The 23,759-nt window shown below is 43.7% G+C and overlaps 1 protein-coding gene across 5 annotated transcripts in view; it reads left to right on the top strand.

Annotated features, from left to right (window-relative positions):
• Positions 1 to 23,024, top strand: part of LOC109875254 (chromodomain-helicase-DNA-binding protein 5) — a 52,070-nt gene extending 29,046 nt beyond the window's left edge. The window contains exons 11-39 of one of the 5 annotated variants that reach the window (XM_031813561.1): positions 2,488 to 2,699; positions 2,927 to 3,058; positions 3,311 to 3,425; positions 3,520 to 3,711; positions 4,034 to 4,234; positions 4,353 to 4,490; positions 4,735 to 4,856; positions 5,108 to 5,281; positions 5,399 to 5,540; positions 5,734 to 5,983; positions 6,096 to 6,220; positions 6,407 to 6,674; positions 6,849 to 7,021; positions 7,250 to 7,424; positions 8,015 to 8,080; positions 8,226 to 8,314; positions 8,401 to 8,534; positions 8,669 to 8,813; positions 9,045 to 9,210; positions 9,639 to 9,718; positions 9,944 to 10,172; positions 10,316 to 10,405; positions 10,550 to 10,711; positions 10,954 to 11,062; positions 11,212 to 11,344; positions 15,743 to 16,004; positions 16,093 to 16,256; positions 16,455 to 16,581; positions 16,857 to 23,024. In XM_031813561.1, coding sequence (XP_031669421.1) covers positions 2,488 to 2,699; positions 2,927 to 3,058; positions 3,311 to 3,425; positions 3,520 to 3,711; positions 4,034 to 4,234; positions 4,353 to 4,490; positions 4,735 to 4,856; positions 5,108 to 5,281; positions 5,399 to 5,540; positions 5,734 to 5,983; positions 6,096 to 6,220; positions 6,407 to 6,674; positions 6,849 to 7,021; positions 7,250 to 7,424; positions 8,015 to 8,080; positions 8,226 to 8,314; positions 8,401 to 8,534; positions 8,669 to 8,813; positions 9,045 to 9,210; positions 9,639 to 9,718; positions 9,944 to 10,172; positions 10,316 to 10,405; positions 10,550 to 10,711; positions 10,954 to 11,062; positions 11,212 to 11,344; positions 15,743 to 16,004; positions 16,093 to 16,256; positions 16,455 to 16,581; positions 16,857 to 16,981 — 4,500 coding nt within the window. In that variant the 3' untranslated portion in view covers positions 16,982 to 23,024. Of the gene's footprint in view, positions 1 to 2,487; positions 2,700 to 2,926; positions 3,059 to 3,310; positions 3,426 to 3,519; positions 3,712 to 4,033; positions 4,235 to 4,352; positions 4,491 to 4,734; positions 4,857 to 5,107; positions 5,282 to 5,398; positions 5,541 to 5,733; positions 5,984 to 6,095; positions 6,221 to 6,406; positions 6,675 to 6,848; positions 7,022 to 7,249; positions 7,425 to 7,993; positions 8,081 to 8,225; positions 8,315 to 8,400; positions 8,535 to 8,668; positions 8,814 to 9,044; positions 9,211 to 9,638; positions 9,719 to 9,943; positions 10,173 to 10,315; positions 10,406 to 10,549; positions 10,712 to 10,953; positions 11,063 to 11,211; positions 11,345 to 15,742; positions 16,005 to 16,092; positions 16,257 to 16,454; positions 16,582 to 16,856 lie in introns of all 5 variants that reach the window. The other 4 variants (XM_031813624.1, XM_031813477.1, XM_031813748.1 and 1 more) reach the window with 4 other exon arrangements.
• Positions 23,025 to 23,759: the final 735 nt, after the last annotated feature.

Below are 23,759 nucleotides of genomic sequence, written 5' to 3'. Positions count from 1 at the left end.
TCTCCCTGTATTCTCTATAGCCATGTTATCGTCTGCTCCCTGTATTCTCTATAGCCATGTTATCGTCTGCTCCCTGTATTCTCTATAGCCATGTTATTGTCTGCTCCCTGTATTCTCTATAGCCATGTTATTGTCTGCTCCCTGTATTCTCTATAGCCATGTTATTGTCTTCTCCCTGTATTCTCTATAGCCATGTTATTGTCTGCTCCCTGTATTCTCTATAGCCATGTTATTGTCTGCTCCCTGTATTCTCTATAGCCATGTTATTGTCTGCTCCCTGTATTCTCTATAGCCATGTTATTGTCTACTCCCTGTATTCTCTATAGCCATGTTATTGTCTGCTCCCTGTATTCTCTATAGCCATGTTATTGTCTGCTCCCTGTATTCTCTATAGCCATGTTATTGGCTGCTCCCTGTATTCTCTATAGCCATGTTATTGTCTGCTCCATGTATTCTCTATAGCCATGTTATTGTCTGCAACCCTGTATTCTCTATAGCCATGTTATTGTCTGCTCCCTGTATTCTCTATAGCCATGTTATTGTCTACTCCCTGTATTCTCTATAGCCATGTTATTTTCTGCTCCCTGTATACTGTATAGACATGTTATTTTCTACTCCCTGTATACTGTATAGACATGTTATTGTCTGCTCCCTGTATTCTCTATAGCCATGTTATTTTCTACTCCCTGTATACTGTATAGACATGTTATTGTCTGCTCCCTGTATACTGTATAGACATGTTATTGTCTGCTCCCTGTATACTGTATAGACATGTTATTGTCTGCTCCCTGTATACTGTATAGACATGTTATTTTCTACTCCCTGTATTCTCTATAGCCATGTTATTGTCTGCTCCCTGTATACTGTATAGACATGTTATTGTCTGCTCCCTGTATACTGTATAGACATGTTATTTCCTACTCCCTGTATACTGTATAGACATGTTATTGTCTGCTCCCTGTATTCTCTATAGCCATGTTATTGTGTGCTCCCTGTATACTGTATAGACATGTTATTGTCTGCTCCCTGTATACTGTATAGACATGTTATTGTCTGCTCCCTGTATTCTCTATAGCCATGTTATTGTCTGCTCCCTGTATACTGTATAGACATGTTATTTTCTACTCCCTGTATTCTCTATAGCCATGTTATTGTCTGCTCCCTGTATACTGTATAGACATGTTATTGTCTGCTCCCTGTATACTGTATAGACATGTTATTGTCTGCTCCCTGTATACTGTATAGACATGTTATTGTCTGCTCCCTGTATTCTCTATAGCCATGTTATTGTCTGCTCCCTGTATACTGTATAGACATGTTATTGTCTGCTCCCTGTATTCTCTATAGCCATGTTATTGTCTGCTCCCTGTATACTGTATAGACATGTTATTGTCTGCTCCCTGTATACTGTATAGACATGTTATTGTCTGCTCCCTGTATTCTCTATAGCCATGTTATTGTCTGCTCCCTGTATACTGTATAGACATGTTATTTTCTACTCCCTGTATTCTCTATAGCCATGTTATTGTCTGCTCCCTGTATACTGTATAGACATGTTATTGTCTGCTCCCTGTATACTGTATAGACATGTTATTTTCTACTCCCTGTATACTGTATAGCCATGTTATTTTCTACTCCCTGTATACTGTATAGACATGTTATTGTCTGCTCCCTGTATACTGTATAGACATGTTATTGTCTGCTCCCTGTATACTGTATAGACATGTTATTGTCTGTTCCCTGTATACTGTATAGACATGTTATTGTCTGTTCCCTGTATACTGTATAGACATGTTATTTTCTACTCATTATTTTCCATTATTATAATATCTTTAACTGTGCATTGTTGGAGAAGGACTCATAAGTAAGCATTTCACTGTTAGTCTACACCTGTTGTATACAAAGCATGTGACAAATAATATTTGATTTGAAATTTTAGGCCTACTCATGGTGTAGTAGACTATTCTGAATGATTTATTTTCTTTCTGATCAGGAAATAAATGAAGTGCTGCACGTAGGCTATCAGACAATCAAACCGAATATCGATGATGTAAATCAGGTGTTATCAAGTGTTATGCTGCTGTGGCAGTACTGTTGATATTTACACTAAGTAGCTTGCTACACACACTCGACCTGTTACTGCATTTCAAGCCATGCATGTTTGGATACCGGGCGTGCGCAATCTCCGTACAGGCAAGGGTGGGGGGGTGGGGTGGGGGGGGTGAACTTGTGGGCAGTGGGTTCAGAACAACAGCAACAAAAACAGTATACAAATGTTTATATAATTAAACCACCACCCAAAAGGGCACTTGGCCAGTGAGAGGTCAAAGGGGAAGGTACACCGCTGTTTGTGGACTTGCCTGCTTACAAGACAACACGTCACAGCACATTGTCACAAATATGACAAGAATATGTAAGGCAACTTCATGTCATACTTTTTCCGCAGCATTGTTGGTTAAGCCATGCCCTTGTCTCTGGTGTGTGCAGTTAGAGCTGTACCATGCGGTGATGTACCGTAACTACCAGCGGAAGAACGACATGGACGAGCCCCCTCCGTACGACTACGGCTCTGGGGAGGAGGAGCTGAACAACGAGAAGAGGAAGAGTAAAGACCTGCAGTATGCTGCCATGGAGGAGAGATTCTACCGCTACGGCATCAAGCCAGAGTGGATGGTCATCCACCGGATCATCAACCACAGGTGCTCACTTCATACACACACTGTCCTCTCCCTATAGGGACTTTCTCTCACCCAGACTTACACTCACCACTTTATATACAATGGAGTAAAGACAGTCATATCTACAGCATCATAAAACATTGTTGTCCCAGGTTTGAAATGTGTACAAGTAATTGTCTTTGTATTCTGAGGTTCAATCCAAAAGCTCACAGAGTTTTGACTGTCATTGTTCCTTGCGGTCCCTGCAGTTATGATAAGGATGGAGATGTGCACTACATGATCAAGTGGAGAGACCTGCCCTATGACCAGTGCACCTGGGAGGTGGATGACTTTGATGTCCCTGAGTATCACCACAGCAAACACTCCTACTGGGACCACAGGTCAGCTCAGATCTCACACTTTGTTTTATCTCTCTCTCTGTCTCTCTCTTTCTTTCCCTCTGTGTCTCACTCTCCCTCTCTCTCTGTCTCTCTCTTTCCCTCTGTCTGTCTCGCTCACTCTTTTTCCCTCTGTCTCTCTATCCCTCTCTCTGTGTCTCTCTCGCTCTCTCTAGTACACACACAAGCATATTTGTTTCACATGATTTCACATCCTGAGTTGACTATTTGTTAATATCTACTGTGATTTGACAGGGAGCAGATGATTGGTGATGACCAGCGCCCCTTAGTGGTGAGAAAGGGAAATAAGGGTAAAGAGGAAGAGAAGAGGAGGGAGAGAGAAATCCCCCCCGATGCCCCAATTATAGATGTGAGTGGGCATCATTACTAGGGAGTAAAACATACAGTCCTATTAGCTTAACAATCAACTGATATACTTCTGGTTATTCTCTCTCTGTCACTAGCCTACCATCAAGTTTGAACATCAACCCTGGTACATCAATGCCACTGGGGGCACCCTGCATCCATACCAGCTGGAGGGTCTGAACTGGTTAAGGTTCTCCTGGGCACAGGGCACAGACACTATCCTGGCAGACGAGATGGGCTTGGGCAAGACTGTCCAGACCATCGTCTTCCTCTACTCACTCTACAAGGAGGTGGGTGAGGAGGACAGGCTCAGAACAGGGGTCTATTTGTTTGGTATTAATGTTCTATGACATTATTAAAGTTTTATTTTTTACAACCAAATGTCTATTTTTGATGTAAATACAATTTTATAGAAGGGTCCAGACACCTTTTTCTATAACATACCATTTTCATCAAAAATAGACATTTGGTTGTATAAACGAAAACTTCTCCTTTGGGTAAATACAACACAATAGAATCAGTACTGATTAAAGTAATACAATTTATGTTGCATATATTGTCAAATAGTATCTTTAGTCATGACTGAAACATGCCCCCCCCCCCCCCCTTCAGGGTCACTCCAAAGGGCCATACCTGGTCAGTGCCCCCCTGTCCACCATCATCAACTGGGAGAGGGAGTTTGAGATGTGGGCCCCAGACTTCTACGTGGTCACTTACACTGGGGACAAAGATAGCCGAGCGGTCATCAGGGAGAACGAGTTCACTTTTGAGGACAGTACAGTCAAGACAGGCCGCAAGGTCTTCCGTATGAAGGTATCCCCATGAACTACAGTTACAATGTATTAAATCTCAGTGAACATCGACAAGCGTGTAATTTACATTGAAAGGAGAGTGGTTGTCATATCTAGAGTCTCTGTTTTGGTCTTGACAGAAAGACAGTGCCATCAAGTTCCATGTGTTGTTGACATCATATGAGCTGATTACCATTGATCAGACCATTCTGGGCTCCATTAACTGGGCCTGTCTAGTGGTGGACGAGGCCCACAGACTGAAGAACAACCAGTCAAAGGTAATCCACCTCAACTTAAACCAATGCGTTCAACAAATTGATGTAATTGGTCATTATTGTATTTGTCACTGGTAAATTGTCTAATAGTCCGTTTCTTAAGATCGAAATTCTGATTTCTTTACAATCTATTATCAATATATTATCCATCTCCTCCCTTTCAACTTCATCAACCTCGTATATAATTATTACTCAACTCTATTTGTGGCTTGGTTGAGCCTCTAATGTCTCTGTCACTGTACCTTAGTTTTTCAGAATCCTCAACGGTTATAAGATCTACTATAAGCTGCTACTGACTGGCACTCCTCTGCAGAACAACCTGGAGGAGCTGTTTCACCTGCTCAACTTCCTCACCCCAGAGAGATTTAAGTAAGAGCTGTACTGTACCCCCCACTGGGGCCCCTCCATTAGCCTGGCAGTCTGCCTATGGGGCCTGCTATCTGCTGCTGTAGCAGAGCGTAATGAGCTACTGCTTAGGGAGATGCAATGGTGACCACAGGGTCCTCTTTACAGTACTGCCTGAAGCCAAGGCTTCCATTGCTCATTTTAACATTGACTGTACAGTCTTTAAAAGGTCTCTATAAACTGTTTTGCTGTGTCTGTGCTCTCTCTTTCTGCAGTAACCTGGAGGGCTTCCTGGAAGAGTTTGCAGACATCTCCAAGGAGGACCAGATCAAGAAGCTGCATGACCTGCTGGGCCCACACATGCTCAGGAGACTGAAGGCTGATGTCTTCAAGAACATGCCTTCCAAGACAGAGCTCATTGTACGAGTGGAGCTCAGCCCCATGCAGAAGTTAGTTAGTCCTCTTCTAGTACTTTTCTATTGGACCTCCCATTGTTGTATAAAACCTCTTCTGAGTTGTACCCCCAGGCTTAATCCCGCCTCTCACCTTTGACCTCTGACTAACAGGAAGTACTACAAGTTCATCCTGACGCGGAACTTTGAGGCGCTCAACTCCAAGAGCGGGGGCAACCAGGTGTCCCTTCTCAACATCATGATGGACCTGAAGAAGTGTTGCAACCACCCCTACCTGTTCCCAGTGGCAGCCATGGTGAGGGAGGGTGGAGAGATGGGGGAGGGGAGAGGGAGTGATGAGGAGGAGAGAGGGCAAAGGGAAGTTATGTATTGTAGAAGTTTATAGGTTGCCAACATGCAGGTATTTGTGTTTATCAGTATGAGTTGACTGTCTGTGTGTGAGGTGCTGTGCTTTCTCATTGGGTTATTTGCTCTTTGGGTAAATGCAGGAGGCGCCAGTGTTACCCAATGGCTCTTATGATGGGAACCAGCTGGTCAAGTCCTCAGGCAAACTCACCCTGCTTCAGAAGATGCTGAAGAAACTCAAAGATGAAGGACACAGAGTTCTCATCTTCTCGCAGATGACTAAGATGCTGGATCTGCTTGAGGACTTTCTGGAATACGAGGGATACAAATATGAACGCATCGATGGAGGCATCACAGGGGGGCTACGACAGGAGGCTATCGACCGCTTCAACGGTGAGTTACGCTGCTGTTCTGTCTTTGTCCAGCAGGGAGCAGCACAGACAGCACTTATACTCACACACTTGCGTACACACTCCATGACTGTGTGACTTAATTTCTACTGCAGCACCGGGCGCACAGCAGTTCTGCTTCCTGCTCTCCACCCGAGCTGGAGGCCTGGGCATCAACCTAGCCACGGCAGACACCGTCATCATCTACGACTCAGACTGGAACCCTCACAACGATATCCAGGTACTGTGGGACTTGGTACACACTAAGACAGGCTACATAATAAACTGTTGTCTGTATGCATTAAAACCCTCACAGAGTTGTGAATAGTCTCTTTCCATTTCTCTTCCTCCTTGACACCCTGTTCTGTATCTGTCTCTGTCTCTGCTCCTCTCTCACTCTCTCCCTCCCTCCATCTCTCTGCTGCAGGCATTCAGCAGGGCCCACCGTATAGGTCAGAACAAGAAGGTGATGATCTATCGTTTTGTGACACGGGCCAGCGTGGAGGAGCGTATAACCCAGGTGGCCAAGAGGAAGATGATGTTGACCCACCTTGTGGTGAGGCCCGGCCTGGGCTCCAAAACCGGCTCCATGTCCAAACAGGAGCTGGACGACATCCTCAAGTTTGGCACTGAGGAGCTCTTCAAGGATGAGATGGAGGCGGCCGCTCGGGCCATGGGTTCCCACCAGAAACTGTGTAAGACTAATGATGCGCGTACTGACTACAATGTGTCACAATTATAATTCATTTCTGTATGAAAAAGTCAAGCCTGTTTTGTCAGGAACATATTGTAGTTTTTAACTGATTTGAACAAGATGTAAGTCTGTGTTCCTCTGACACAGTATATTGCGAATCGTGTGTTTACTCCAGGGGACATAAAGGATGGAGATGAGGGCAGTGTCATTCACTATGATGACAATGCCATCTCCAAGCTGCTGGACCGTAGCCAGAATGCCACGGAGGACACTGAGATCCAGAACATGAACGAATACCTCAGCTCCTTCAAGGTGGCCCAGTATGTGGTCAAAGACGAGGACGCGGAGGTAAGGACACACACACTCAGTGAGCATTGGAGGTGTCTATGTCTAGGAGTGGCTCTGTTATGTATTCTCACAGTGTGTGTATTCAGTCGTCTCTCTTCATTGTATTCTCACTTTAATCAGTAGTAGCTAAGGTAACCACTTTGTTTACCCAGTAGTATCCTTGTTTCCTTGTTCAGTATTCTCACTGTGTGTGTTCCTGTGTGTGTCTGTGGGTGTGCGTGTGTTCAGGAGGAGCCCCAGCGGGAGATCATTAAGCAGGAGGAGAATGTGGATCCAGACTACTGGGAGAAGCTGCTGAGGCACCACTATGAGCAGCAGCAGGAGGACCTGGCCCGTAACCTGGGCAAAGGCAAACGCATCCGCAAGCAGGTCAACTACAACGACACGTCTCAGGAGGACCAAGGTTTGCGTCATACTGTACTGTACACTCTGGCCTGCATTTCTCTTCTGCTTTAACAGGAACTATATGATTATTCCCCCTCCTAGGGAAAAGTTTAGTGAACTAAGCATCGCTCTAGATATACCTCTGGTAACACGAGTGGCACACTATACCTCTTTTTGGTTATGTGTGAATAACTATAGCAGCTTGCTTGAAAATAGTGACACATTTAGAAGGTGTATTGCTTTATATTGCTTTAGTTTTAAAGTATGTAAGTTGTGTTGAGGTGCTCTTTAACACGATCCCCCATAGTTCAACAATAGGTATTTGAGACTGAAGGGGAACTGTTTTAAAACCCATCTAAAGCAAAAGCACACTCAGAGACAAAGTGTTGATAAAGTGCACGGGAGGACCGAGCAGACAGAGGCTCTGCTGCTAGTCAGTAGTAGTCAGTAGAGGATGCCTGCCCCCTAGTGGAGTAGTGTGCATGCCCACTGTAGTGGTCTGCAGTGCCCCCCCCCCCCCCCCCCTAGTGGGCCCCTGCAGAAGTGAATGCACTGTGCTGTTTCTCTCTGATCTGATCTGTGGCTCAGAGTGGCAGGATGATCTTTCAGACAATCATTCCGAGTACTCCGTGGGGTCCGAGGACGAGGACGAAGATTTCGAGGAGAGGCCGGAAGGTGGGTGTCAATGAGACCTGCGTAATCACTACGTTATAGATAACTCGCTCAGTGCCAGCTCTGCTCTGTGTAGATGGGCCTGGAACCTATCATTGGTAAGATGTTACTGAGGCACCTGTCTGATGGTGGGGGTGTTTCTCTGTAGGTGGGCGCAGGCACTCTCGCAGACAGCTGAAGAGTGACAGGGACAAACCTCTGCCACCCCTGCTGGCACGCGTAGGGGGCAACATCGAGGTAAGGAAGGAAGCACTCTGGTTTTATTTTAGTAGACAACGTGTGTGCATGTTGATTTGACTAGTGGGTATAATGCCCTGTGCCAGGTGCTGGGGTTCAACACCCGTCAGCGGAAGGCCTTCCTCAATGCTATCATGCGCTGGGGCATGCCTCCTCAGGACGCCTTCAACTCTCACTGGCTGGTCAGAGACCTGAGAGGGAAGAGTGAGAAAGAGTTCAGGTATTTTAAGCTCATCTTGTATTCAGGAGTATTTTAACTGGGATTCAACGGCATCTCAACAGTCTCTACTGTTCACCATTACGTCCCATTCAAATGCATACCCGTCTGTGTATGATGTCTCCCTGTCTCTCTAGGGCCTATGTGTCCCTGTTCATGAGACATCTTTGTGAGCCGGGGGCAGACGGAGCCGAGACCTTTGCAGACGGTGTCCCACGAGAGGGGCTGTCCCGCCAACATGTCCTCACCAGGATCGGAGTTATGTCTCTGGTCAGGAAAAAGGTACGCATCAACCAATCATTAAAATTAACCAACCAATCACATAAATTAAACCCAGCAGAAAACAACTAGTTCCCCTCCTAACTGGGATGAGCAATGTTTAGATTTAGTAAGGCTGGTTCCCTGCTTTAGCATCTGGTTTTAGATAGCATGCCTTCAATAAAACGTCTAGAATGGTGGAGAAACCCAGTGTCCTCTCATAGATTGTTAACTCACTGTTGTGTCTGTATCCAGGTCCAGGAGTTTGAGCATGTCAATGGAAAGTACAGCACTCCAGACCTGATCCCACTTGGACTAGAGTTGAAGAAACTGACTGAGAGTCTGTCCTCTGACCCCAACACCCCTGTCCCTGCCAGCCCTGCTGCCACACCCCAGCCTCCTGGCACTCCTGTCCCACCAGGTCAGAGTCACATTTGTTTTTTTTGTTTTTTGCCAGGTTAGTCTCATTGAGATAAAAAAATGTAAAACTATTTTCTAAGAGAGACCTGGCCAAAATAGCAGCACACAGTTTCAGACATAATTACAACATACAACACAAAGCACCACAGTTTAAAAACATACATTTACACATTGAGCAGGCAAGAAATATTTGGGAAGGTGTGGTGCATCTAAGGGTCAAAACATTCAGCCCCTCACTTTATTGTCCACCAGAGATTTGAGCCTAACTTTGAACTCATTCAAGAAGACCAGCTCCTGCATTTTCATGTCCATTTGTAGCTTCTTCTAGTGTGTGTTTGTTTGTGTGTGTGTTTCACTTATGTTAGTTCATTAGATTTATTAAACAGGAAATGAGAGACAATGTTGGTGATTGATTTGCTGTTTTTACAGAGAAGATGGACTCAACCTCAGGGCCTACTGAAGACAAGGAGACCACAGAATTAGAGTACAAGAAGCTACCAGAACTGGAGGTCAGAGTTCACTCCTCTTCTTCTGAAATGTTCCTTAATTGCCCTGTCTCGTATCCTTCTTATCCCTCTATCTTTTACTGTCTTCATATTGTTATTTTCCCCTACATCTAATTGAATCGTTCTTATAATTCAAAACATATGCCACCTTCTAACTATCACCTTTTAATGTAAACTGACTCTCTCTCTCTCTCCCCCATCTCTCTTCCTCTCCGTCTGTGATGGTAGTCTCTCCAGACTAATCTAAGTACAGAGTCATCTTCCCAGGTAGGGAAGACAGACAAGGCTGCTGACAGGGATGAGACAGTGAAGTGCAGCACAGAGGACAAACCAGTCTCCTCAGAGGAGAGTAGTGAAAGGACAGACACACCCTGCACACTTCCAGAGCCATTCACCAATCCTAAAGAGCCTCCATCCAAACAGACAGAGCTGTCGTCCAATCAAAGCTCACCAAAAGGTGAGTGGTGCATTACATGGTTATTATGATCCAATGAGATGTAAATGGTTAATGTATTGGCTTTGGTTTGTCCCACCTCCTAAAAGTCAGTTGTGACATTTCTCTGTTTTGATTTGGCCATGTGTCTGTCTATGACCCCCTAGCGGAGCCTTGTAGAGAGACAGAGAAGTCTTTAGATAAAGGAGACAGTGATCCTGCCCCAGCCAAAACTGAGGAAAAGGAACTGAAGCCAGGTAAATGCAGAACAAGAAAAACCTGAAAACCTTCTCACTCTTTGAGTGGCAAGAGTGAAAGACACATTACTGTATATTAGTGAGGTAACACTTTTTCCTGAGGGTGGAACTCAAAAATGGAATCTTGTCAATCCATTTACTTAGTTTTTTCAGACGAGCCCAAGAGCGAGGACATGCCAGTGCCCGAGGGCAGGCTTAATGGTGAGAAAGAAGCACAGGAGGAGACGGAGGACATCAGGAGGGAGGTGGAGAAGAACGGCTTCAAAATGAGGTTCATGTTCAACATCGCCGACGGAGGCTTCACAGGTGAGGGATGAGCAGGAGATACAGGTAGTATAATCATTTAATATATGCCATTTAGCAGACACTTGTATCCAAAGCACTTATTCGTGCATGTATTTTTTGTATGGGTGGCCCCAGCAGGAATCAAACCTACAATCCTGGTGTTACAAGCGCCATGATCTACCAATTGAGCCATACAGGACAGCTAAGGTATAGGAAGGAACACTACATGTTTGGCAGGTCTAATGTTTGTTCATCTCTGTCAGAGCTACACACCCTGTGGCAGAACGAGGAGCGGGCCGCTGTGTCCTCTGGGAAGATGTATGACATCTGGCACCGTCGCCATGACTACTGGTTGCTGGCTGGCATCGTAACGTATCCTTCCTCTGCATCTTACAGAGCTGGTCAGAATGCACAGGGCACAGTAATTCACTTGTCTGGTCTCAGAGGAGCTGATGTCTTAAAGCTATTTGTGATGTAAAGTTATTTTATAATGTTTGTTTTCACTGATGGGGGAACCTCAGACATGGCTATGCCCGCTGGCAGGACATTCAGAACGACCCACGTTATGCCATCCTCAATGAGCCCTTCAAGACTGAGATGCACAAGGGGAACTACCTGGAGATGAAGAACAAGTTCCTGGCTCGCCGCTTTAAGGTGAGACACTTCTTGCTGTCATAACACATTCGTGAACATCCTGAATCTGAATAGTGGGCAAAACAACATTCAATATCTCTCTTTCTCTCTCTCTCTCTGTCTTTCTGTCTCTCTGTCTCTGTGTGTGCATGCTGGGAGCATTTTGTAGTTGAGAGGCCGTGTGGAGGGCTCTGTCTATACTTATTTTCTTGATTCTTTCCTTGGTCTTTTCTTTCATTTTTTTTCCTATGGTGGAGGATTAAAGCACTATGTGTTTAGTGGTATCCACTGTTTTTTTTTTAAAGTTAGGGAGGAAGAGAACAGCGTTTTAGGGGGCCATGGAATCGCAGGCCGCAGTGGCTGGGCCTAGTCATGCTATAGATGGTGGTGTAGATGAGGCTGGGCCTAGTCATGCTATAGATGGTGGTGTAGATGAGGCTGGGCCTAGTCATGCTATAGATGGTGGTGTAGATGAGGCTGGGCCAAGTCATGCTATAGATGGTGGTGTAGATGAGGCTGGGCCTAGTCATGCTATAGATGGTGGTGTAGATGAGGCTGGGCCTAGTCATGCTATAGATGGTGGTGTAGATGAGGCTGGGCCTAGTCATGCTATAGATGGTGGTGTAGATGAGGCTGGGCCAAGTCATGCTATAGATGGTGGTGTAGATGAGGCTGGGCCTAGTCATGCTATAGATGGTGGTGTAGATGAGGCTGGGCCTAGTCATGCTATAGATGGTGGTGTAGATGAGGCTGGGCCTAGTCATGCTATAGATGGTGGTGTAGATGAGGCTGGGCCTAGTCATGCTATAGATATTGGTGTAGATGAGGCTGGGCCTAGTCATGTTATAGATATTGGTGTAGATGAGGCTGGGCCTAGTCATGCTATAGATGGTGCTGTGGATGAGGCTGGGCCTAGTCATGCTATAGATATTGGTGTAGATGAGGCTGGGCCTAGTCATGCTATAGATGGTGGTGTGGATGAGGCTGGGCCTAGTCATGCTATAGATGGTGGTGTGGATGAGGCTGGGCCTAGTCATGCTATAGATGGTGGTGTGGATGAGGCTGGGTCTAGTCATGACATGGATGGTGGTGTAGATGATACTGGGTCTAGTCAGGTTATGCTAGTGGATGAGGAGAGTATAGTGGGGAAGGGGAAGCGACTGGAGGGGTGTGTGGAGGACGATGTCAAGCGGAGAAGACAGGAGGTGGGAGGGGAGGCTGGTGTGGTCAAAGGCGCAAAGGAACCTTTGCGCCTTTGGGTGGGGGGGCAGCTAGAGAGAAAGGGCAGGTGGTCAGGATGGGAGATGGAGATGAGGATGGTAGATTGGAGGACTCCTCAATGGGTCCAAAGCTGAGAGCCAAAGGGTCAAAGTACACGGTGAGGGAACTGTCAAGGTTCCTGAATGAGACTAAAGGGAAAAAGGTTCATCTTGAAGCTTTTTTTTGCTGTCTGGGAAGGTTTGTAAGATCAGTACAACACGCTATGAAAAATGAGGGGCATGGTGTCCTCTCACCCAGGAAACGGTTTAGATTGAGGAAGTGAGTCACAACAGTGCGTAAGGGTCTACCTTCAGACACTGTTTAGATTCATAATTCTTTTCTGGCACTGGAGCTATTTGAGCTTTGCTATTGGTCTTATTCTTTGCTGGTTTTTCTCCCACTTCTTATGGAGACTCTTCGGGTAGGCTCGCTCAATATAAATGGCGCCAGAGATGCGGGAAAGAGGAGTGTGTTGGGTGAATATGTAAAACAAAAAAGGTACAGGTGTTGTTTCTGCAGGAGATGCATAGTGATGTGGTGAATGAAGTCGATTGGGGCTCTGGTGGAAAGGGGCAAGTGTGCTGAGCCATGGAACAAATGTTAGTGCAGGGGTGGCAGTCGTTGCACCGGGGCTGGCCGTAAAAATATGCTCCTCAAAGGACGTGTGTAGGAGTAGACTACTTGTAGTAATATCAAAAAAATGTGTCTGCGCCTAACACAGGGAGAGAGAGAGGGGGCGTCTGTTTGAGTGTCTTAGACAGGAACTCTCACAGGTAGTGCCTGAGGAGACGCTGGTGGTTGGCGGGGACTGGAACTGTACGATGGATTATACAAAAGACTGAAATGGGGAGGAGCCTCATTCAGGCTCAGTGGGGGTGTTAATGGACATCATTAAGCAGTTTGACATAGTGGATGTTTGGAGAACTAGATATCCCAACACAAGATGGTATACATGGGTGAATGTCTTTGGGACTAGGGTGAGTGCAGCCCGACGCGATCGGTTTTACATGTCCAGGAATCAGAGTAATAGGCTGCTGGGCGCTACCATTCTCCCGGTAGGTTTTTCAGATCACCACATAACCATGGCTCGACTGTCTATTTCACCAGGGCATCGGCAGGGATCCTATTAGAAGTTTAATGTAAAGTTCTTACACTTTTTGCTCAGGCTTCCAGACTTTTTGAGAAAGATGGGGGCATCGAAGAGAGGAGTATAAGTCTCTGAGTCAATGGTGGGATATTGGAAAAGTCCAAATTCGGCTTTTCTGTCAACAGTATACAGCTCTCTCATCCTCAGAGGCTAGGGGGAACTTGAGCATAGGATCAGTGAAGTGGAGGTAGAGCTGGCGGGGCAAGGCAATGTAGGCTTTCAGGCTAATTTAGCTGAATTAAGTAGGGACTTGGGCAGTTTATATAGGGACCTTAGTATAAAACCGTGGAGTTGTTTATGGCAGAACTGTGTGATCCTATGTGTGCTGAGGTTTTGTTTGCAGAAATCCCTAAGCGCTCTCTGGCACATAGGTATGAAATGGACATTCCCATGAACTGGCAGAGGCCATAACCCAAATGTCTCCTGGCCGTGCACTGGGGGTCGATGGACTCCCAGTACAGTTTTATAAAAAATTCTGGGGAATAATTGGACTGGACTTATTTTGCGTGTTGCATGAGTGCATTGAAGTAGGAGAGTTGCCAATGAGCTGCCGTCGGGCTGTTCTGACTCTATCCCAAAAAAGGGGACTTGTGTGAACTTGGGCGGCAGTCTAGTGGTTAGAGCGTTGGGCCAGTAACCGAAGGGTTGCTAGATCGAATCCCAGAGCTGACAAGGTAAAAATCTGTTGTTCTGCCCCTGAACAAGTCAGTTAACCCACTGTTCCTAGGCCATCATTGTAAATAAGAATTTGTTCTTAACTGACTTGCCTAGTTAAATGAAATTTTCTAAATATATTTTTTTAAAGAACTGGAGGCCTTGTTAGATTTTAACACTCTGAGCCTGGTGGCGTTTGGGGGGGAGGGGTGAAGGCACATCAGTGGCAGGGGGTATATGGGACGGAGAGAATGGTGGGTCTTAGATGGAGGGGTCTCTGAACTTCCAGTACCAAAAAGGTCAGGGGACCACCAGTGGAGGGTTCTACGAGGAGCCCTGGCCACTAACAGCTGGTTGGCACAGGTCGACCCGGGAGTCAGACAGGGGTGTGTCCTTTCTGTGTCATGAGTGAAACTGTGATTCATGTGTTTTCTGTGTGCACCAGGTTAATGCCTTTAATGTCTCTATTGGAATGTCTGTGTGAGAGGTTGGGAGTGGAGTTTACTGTCGGGATGTTTATAATGAGGTACAGGTATTCAAAAAAGGAAAAGGCCAGATTTGTGTTTCTGTTTGCTCAGGCAAAGTTGGCTATTTAGCTAACAAGGAGGAACAGGGTCAAAGGTGGGGGGATAACAGACCCTTTACTATTATTTAATGGGATGGTCTCTGCGTGTCTTAGGGTGGAATGTGAGTTCTATACAATTATAAAAAGTGTGTAGATGTTTCAGGAGACACAGTGGGGCAAAAAAGTATTTAGTCAGCCACCAATTGTGCATGTTCTCCCACTTAAAAAGATGCGAGAGGCCTGTAATTTTCATCATAGGTACACTTCAACTATGACAGACAAAATGAGAAAAGAAAATCACATTGTAGGATTTTTTATGAATTTATTTGCAAATAATGGTGGAAAATAAGTATTTGGTCAATAACAAAAGTTTATCTCAATACTTTGTTATATACCCTTTGTTGGCAATGACAGAGGTCAAACATTTTCTGTAAGTCTTCATAAGGTTTTCACACACTGTTGCTGGTATTTTGGCCCATTCCTCCATGCAGATCTCCTCTAGAGCAGTAATGTTCTCCCCCAAGATGACTGACTAAATACTTTTTTGCCCCACCGTATGTTGTGGGGGGGTTGTCTGTACAGCTGGAGAAGATGGGTTTGATATACGGTTGTAGAAGCAGTGAGATTTGGTTAGTCTAATGTGTTGTTTTGTATTGTGGGGTAGAGGGCAGTACAGGGGATATTCATTTTTTAAAGGGGGTGGGGGGTGGGGGGTGGTGGTGAGGTTTTAATAAAATGAAATGAGGATGTATTATTGAAGAAAGACAATGTCAAAAGTCTCTCTCTCTTTTAGCTGTTGGAGCAGGCTCTGGTGATAGAGGAGCAGTTAAGAAGGGCAGCATACCTGAATATGACCCAGGACCCCAACCACCCGGCTATGGCCCTGAATACCCGCTTTGCTGAGGTGGAGTGTCTGGCTGAGTCCCACCAGCACCTGTCCAAGGAGTCTCTGGCCGGGAACAAGCCAGCCAACGCTGTGCTGCACAAAGGTCTGTCATCTCCCAGTGTGTACACAGCAGCAGGACTAAAACACTGTCTACAAACTCAAGATCTGGGTGAATAAAAATTAAGTATTGCATCAACTGTAGATAAGATTGGATACATTAGTGCATTCTTGTCATTGACGGTGTCTGTGTGTTCCAGTACTGAACCAGCTGGAGGAGCTGCTGAGTGATATGAAGGCAGATGTGACGCGGCTTCCCAACATGTTGTCCCGGATCCCCCCGGTGTCTGCCCGTCTGCAGATGTCTGAGAGGAGCATCCTCAGCCGCCTCACCAGCCGTGGCAACGAACCTCCACCCCAACAGGTACTGTACAGGCATGGGCTCGGTTATGGTGATAGGTGGGTTAGGATTGGTACAATTAGGTTTAGTTTGGTTGGAGCAAGGTTAGGCTCAGGGTACTGTAGGTTTGGCTTGGTTTAGTTGGGGTGCTTTGGTTTGGTCATTTTGGTTGATTTCGTTATTGACAAGATGTGTAAATTGTGTTCTGTACTCTACCTCCAGCCGTTCGGCCAGAGCTCATTTGCCTGTTCCCAGATGTACAGCACTGGTTTTGGGGGCAGCTTCCGGGGGCCTGCGGGAGGAGCCATGGTCAACTACAGCCAGATGCCCCTGGGACCCTACGTCAGTGGTAAGAGGCCTGTCTCTGCACGACTGTAGGTCTAACTGTAAGATGAGATGTTCCTTATCTGAACAGCCGAGGACAGAAACTGAAAAAGATGGAGCACTGTAAGATGAAATGCTGCTCTGTGTCCCTTTCTAATAATATGTTAGGGAATGAAAAGCTTAAAATGTTTTATGTGGGTCATTTATTTTTCTGAGCACCCTTTCTTTGGTATCCCTGTTTGATATCCCTTCACCCCCCTCCCCCCAAATTATCCCCCCCCCCGGGGCCCCCTCTTCTAGTGTCCAACGGCCCCCCACCCCCGTCCAGCCACCTGGACAAGAAGTCCTGCGACCCGCTGAGGGACGTCACCACCCCTGACCTCAAGTCAGGCAAGCCCAGTGATGTCATCTGTATTGAAGATTAGATCAGCTATCCCAAAATTGATCTGGAGTCAGCCAAGCCCAGGGATGTCAACTATTATATAAATGATTACAGAATCTTCGCCCCCCCCCCTTCCTCATCCTCCCCTCCTGTAAGAAGCTCTCGGTCTATGGATCAGAGGATAAACCTAGGAATAATACACAGATGTATTTATCTATCGTATGAATTGCACTTCTATCTTTCGAGGATTCTTCAACATACTTCATGCAGTAGCTATTTGCTTTTATGACTTAGGTTGGTGAGTCAAGCAGAGGAACTGTCTATTAGGATGTGAGAGTCAAACGACCTCAGACGCCCGGCTTCTGCTAACTGACACGTGGAAGGGAAGTGATCTTATAGAATGACTGGAACCGCCCTGTCTGAAGGGGAAAGTATTGGCTACAGGAAGAGCTGCAAAAAGTGAAAGTACACATGGTGGATGAGCCGGTGGAGGTGCCAATGCTCCGGAGCTGCTGTAATGAGAATCATCTGTGTCTATTCATTGACTTTAGGCCTGGCTCTGCTCCTTCATTCTGGGTCTTTTCCTTCTGCGTTCATCTTTTGCCTATTCTTTGTGCATCGGGACCGACCTCTGCTGGAGCAGTGTGCTTTAGCTACGTACACATAGAAGGAAAATAGAACTATGAAGGCATAAGGCTCCCATCCTAGAATTATAGAGATCATAAGTGGGTGCTGATACGGCAGCCAAATCTCTCATTATGTTTACTACGTGTTTGTTTTTATAGTTTTATGGCAGAGCCTGGAGTTGGAACTTGTAAGAATAAGCGTGACTTTAAGGAAGTACAGCTACACTATGCCTCAACCCCTAAAGACTGCCAGTTCCCGCCTCTGGAGAAAGGGATCCTAGTTACAGAGCTGCATTAGCTATTAATATACTAAGGGGTTCTCCCTTGTAATGTACATAGTTCAAGAGACTGCTGTTTATTTTGCCTTGCATTGTCATTGTGAATTTGACACATACATGCATAAAACTGTAACAGGCTGGATTAGTGCAAAAAGTGAAGATCACATAGAAGTTACTAGCCTATTTCTGCAAATGTACATGCAAATATGTATTTCTTTAATATTTGAATGTGATTATTGGCCAACCTCCGGGGCCATGACTAGTGTGTGTTATGAACAGAATTTCCTCCTGTCTGTCATATGGTTGGGATGTCAAGCTAACTGTGTACTGGACATGGTGCTGGATGGGAGTAATTCTGTTGCCTTTAACACATACAAGTTATTGTGTTATAGTTCCCCAAGCTCCTCCTTCCATTGTGAGAAATTAAAAACTAAAAAGTGCTTATGACACTACGTCACCTTTTGGCCTAGGTTTCATGCTTTCCATGAAATGTGCGTTATTGTGTGTGCTTCTTTTTAAGGTAAAGTGTTATTTCAGAATGTACTGCTTTAGTGCCACTTAAAGAGGTCTGCTCACTCCATGGCCCTGATGACTAATGTCCCAGATTGTATGCTTGATAATCTTATAAATGAGTGGAATTATTTCCATTGAAAACTGAGGGCAGTGGTTGAATAAGATAGCTAATTCAATCATCAATAGATTATAATCTTCATAGAGTTTTTGATAGCCATCAATGACCAAGGTTGGATAGCCATACAGTAAAAGTATCAAAAGCTGTTTTTGTTTTCTTGTTTTTTGATGTTTTGTTTTGTATGTTTATTGCATTACGTGTTGTGAGGACTAAACCGTATCAGAGCGACAGCATGGATTCACTTGACAATACTTTTTATTCCATCTGTCTGCTAATGTGATTGTCCAAAGTGAAACTACCTTTTTATATGTTCAATGAGACTTAATTTGTTGAGATTTTTCATGAATGTGTGTATTACATTTACTCATTGAAAACCTTAAAGGCCCCAGTGCAGTCAAAAACGTGAATAACCTGTGTTTTATATATATTTCCACACTATGAGGTTGGAATAATACTGTGAAAATTATGATAATGCCCTTTTAGTGTAAGAGCTGTTTGAAAAGACTGCCTGAAATTTCAACCTATTTTCATGGGATGGAGTTTTGGCTTGCCTGGTGACAACACCAGGCGGTAAATTAGTTAACAGACCAATTAGAAAGAGAGCACCAAACCTCTCAATAACAGCTAGTTTTCAGTTTACCCTCCCCACTCAAGATCACTCCCAGATAGTCCTGGAAAAATTCTTACTTGAGATATTGCTCTTTGCTAAACATTTTTTAAAAAGCAGCTATTTTTGTTTTATTTTTATCGTTTTAATCGAAAACAATCACAGTAAGGCACTTAATTGTTACCCGGAAATGATTTTATATTGAGATAAGAACGTCTGCATTGGACCTTTTAAATGCGATGTTTGCTCTTATTTTTCTCTCAAAGACTAGAGGCAATACACTACCGTTCAAAAGTTTGGGCTCACTTAGAAATGTCCTTGTTTTTAAAAGAAAAGCACATTTTTTGTCCATTTAAAATAACATCAAATTGATCAGAAATACAGTGTAGACATTGTTAATGTTGTAAATGACTATTGTAGCTGGAAATGGCAGATTTTCTTTATGGAATATCTACATAAGCATACAGAGACCAATTATCAGCAACCATCACTCCTGTGTCGCAATAGCACGTTGTGTTAGCTAATCCAAGTTTATCATTTTAAAAGGCTAATAGATCATTAGAACCCCCTTTTGCAATTATGCTAGCACAGCTGAAAACTGTAGTCCTGTTTAAAGAAGTAATAAAACTGGCCTTCTTTAGACTAGTTGAGTATCTGGAGCATCAGCATTTGTGGGTTTGATTACAGGCTCAAAATGGCTAGAAACAAAGTACTTTCTTCTGAAACTCGTCAGTCTATTCTTGTTCTGGGAAATGAAGGCTATTCCATGCAAGAATTTGTCAAGAAACTGAAGATCTCGTATAACGCTGTACTACTCCCTTCACAGAACAGTGCAAACTGGATCTAACCAGAAAAGAAAGAGGAGTGGGAGGCCCCGGTGCACAACTGAACAAGAGGACAAGTACATTAGAGTGTAGCGGAACCCCTCCGCAATAGCCAGTGAAAAGTGCATGGCGCCAAATTCAAAACAACAAAAATCTCATAATTTAAATTCCTCAAGCATACAAGTATTTTACACCATTTTAAAGATACAATTCTCGTTAATCCAGCCACCGTGTCTGATTTCCAAAAGGATTTACAGTGAAAGTACCACAAACGATTATGTTAGGTCACCACCCAGCCACAGAAAAACACAGCCATTTTTCCAGCCATAGAGAGGAGTCACAAAAAGCAGAAATAGAGATAAAATGTATCACTAACCTTTGATAATCTTCATCAGATGACACTCATAGGACTTCATGTTACACAATACATGTATGTTTTGTTTGATAAAGTTCATATTTATATTTAAAAAATCTGAGTTTACATTGGCGCGTTACGTTTAGTAGTTCTAAAACATGCGGTGATTGTGCAGAGAGCCACATCAAATGACAGAAATACTCATAATAAACATTGATAAATTATACATGGAACTTTAGATAAACTTCTCCTTAATGCAACCGCTGTGTCAGATAAAAAATTTAAAAAACTTTACGGAGGAAGCAAACCATGCAATAATCTGAGTACAGCCTTTAGACAACAAAGCAGCCAAAAGATACCCACCATATTGGGTAGTCAACATTACTCAGAAAAGCATTTTAAATATTCACTTACCTTTGATGATCTTCATCAGAATGCACTCACAGGAATCCAAGTTCCACCATAAATGTTTAATTTGTTCGATAATGTCCACCAGTTATGTCCAAATATCTTCTTTTGTTAGGGCGTTTGGTAAACAAATCCAAAAGTGCGTTCAGTTCGCGCCGAACGAAAAGTTCAAAAAGTTCTGTTACAGCCCGTAGAAACATGCCAAACTAAGTATGGAATTAATCTTTAGGATGTTTTTAACATAAAACTTCATTAATGTTCCAACCGGACAATTCCTTTGTCTGTAAAAATGAAGTGGAACATTTCACGTGAGCGCGCCTGACCGAGGCTGTAGCACTCTGCCAGACCACTCACTCAAAGAACTCTTATGAGCCCCTCCTTTAGAGTATAATCTTCAAAACAGGTTCTAAATACTGTTGACATCTAGTGGAAGCCGTGGGAAGTGAAACATAACTAATATCCCACTGTATCTTCAGTGGGAAGTGGGAAATCTGAGTTGAAAAACTACAAACCTCAGATTTCCCACTTCCTGGTTGGATTTTTTTTCTCAGGTTTTTGCCTGCCATATGAGTTCTGTTATACTCACAGACATCATTCAAACAGTTTTAGAAACGTCAGAGTGTTTTCTATCCAAATGTATTAATTATATTCATATTCTAGCTTTTACGTCTGAGTAGCAGGCAGCTTAATTTGGGCACGTTTTTCATCCAAGCTACCCAATACTGCCCCCTACCCCAAATAAGTTAATTTCTCAGAACAAGAATAGACTGATGAGTTTCAGAAGAAAGTTCTTTGTTTCTAGCCATTTTGAGCATGTAATCGAACCCACAAATGCTGATACTCAACTAGTCTAAAGGCCAGTTTTATTGCTTCAGTAATTCAGGACAACAGTTTTCAGCTATGCTAACATAATTGCAAAAGGGGTTTCTAGTGATCTATTAGCCTTTTAAAATTATAAACTTGGATTAGCTAAGACAACATGCCATTGGAACATAGGAGTGATGGTTGCTGATAATGGGTCTCTGTACGCCTATGTAGATATTCCATAAAAAATCTGCCGTTTCCAGCTACAATAGTCATTTACATCATTAACCATGTCTACACTGTATTTCTGATCAATTTGATGTTATTTTAATGGACAAAAAATTTGCTTTTCTTTTAAAAACAAGGACATTTCTAAGTGACCCCAAACTTTTGAACGGTAGTGTACCTATTTGTATTATTTTGAATGACACGGCTATAGCCCTCATGTGGAGGTCTTGAGAAAGGAATTGTAAATGGACTGTCCTGAACTGAAGAGATTACTGTATACAGGGTGTGATTGTAGCTCTGCTCTATAGGCTTTTTATATGAATGTTCTGAGGTGCTCTGTTGGCTGAAAAGTGTTACTGCACAGTGTCTGCCCGTGTCTGACTGTCTTCTCAGACAAAGCACTTTACCTGAAGTTTAACTGAGTGCAGTATCACACGGCCTTGACTGACCTCATTCAATTACAAACACAACAATAGATACTGGCCAGTTGAAATAGGAATAACAAATAGGGCACATGTCAGTTCTTAGGCTACTATTTTGCCCCCAATTTAGTGCGTGTTTATCAGTGCTGTTCTGTCCATGGAGTGTACAGTCCCAGTGTTTCTGTTCAGCCTGTTACTCCATTTGTAAGTCATGTGAGGGTCACTGTGTGGACTAGGTATAGTGTAGGTTTGGACAAGACCCACACACCTTGTCATTGATTGAAATAGTGTTACTGGATAGCAGCATATAACAACGCTATGTAAATACTAAGATTTACAGTGCTTTGTCTCTCTCATACTCTTATCGATCATGTACCTAACTACACAGTATGCATGAGAGAAACTGAATGTTGCAGGGTAGTTGCCATAGAACTGCAATGTGCGCACAGGATGTGTTCAATCAAATCCACATGTCTGTTTCCTTACGGAGTGCTGAAGTGACTATGAAATGCAATCAAACTGAAGTCAGTATGAATGTAATGTGTTTGTAAGAAGGCCTCAGTCTAATTCTATAAATATATTTACAGTGTATGTACATGCTTATAAACAAGGCTTCAAAAGCTACCAAATGACCCTGGTTAAGGCACCTTTGTTGCAGTGAATGTACAGCATGTGAAATGTTTTGTATGAAGGTTCACTTTGGTAAAGTTGGTAAAGTTCAGAGATGGTTGCTCTGTGTAGCTAGCTTTGAGAGAGACATTGAATTCAAGCAGTGTTATAATGGTACAGATGTTTGTGCTAAATTGCAAATGAATGAAAAAAGTGAATTGTCATCTTTTACTTTGTACTCTGTGTATTTGTTCAATGTGTTTTAATAAATCCCCTCAACAACAATAGACATACCTCAATGTGTTTGAATAAATCCCCTCAACAACAATAGACATACCTCATTGTGTTTGAATAAATCCCCTCAACAACAATAGACATACCTCATTGTGTTTTAATAAATCCCCTCAACAATAGACATACCTCATTGTGTTTTAATAAATCCCCTCAACAACAATAGACATACCTCATTGTGTTTTAATAAATCCCCTCAACAACAATAGACATACCTCATTGTGTTTTAATAAATCCCCTCAACAACAATAGACATACCTCATTGTGTTTTAATAAATCCCCTCAACAACAATAGACATACCTCATTGCTTAAATGCACATCTGAGAAAATAAGCTAATTCTCAGTTTGAGTATGTGAGCTGTGAAATTATATATTTGAAGGTGACTTTCTTTTGCTGAGAGTGAAACCCACAGGGCAGAAGGAAGGTTGGCTGCCCAAAAAAAGACATGGAACAGCACAAATGAGGAGAAGATGAAGGCAGGAACCACCTGGAATGAAAATCAAGAAAACGTTCCAGAACAGAGTTTTCTGGAGTTGCAGCTCTGAGGCCCTTTGTTCCACTATAAGCTGAAAGGAATAAGCCAAGTAAGTCAAGTTGCCTTGAAACATCAATAAAGAGAATTAATAAATAGTTTGATTTTAGAACCTCAGGCTTGTTAATGGGGCTTGACCCCTGATGTCTGCCATTGTTCCAGGTTACTCACTGCCTTGCCGTAAAGTAAATGAACTTAGGAGCA

The sequence above is a fragment of the Oncorhynchus kisutch genome, linkage group LG1, assembly GCF_002021735.2.
Source record: "Oncorhynchus kisutch isolate 150728-3 linkage group LG1, Okis_V2, whole genome shotgun sequence".
NCBI lineage: Eukaryota > Metazoa > Chordata > Actinopteri > Salmoniformes > Salmonidae > Oncorhynchus > Oncorhynchus kisutch.
This window is presented reverse-complemented; position numbering and strand designations above follow the sequence as displayed.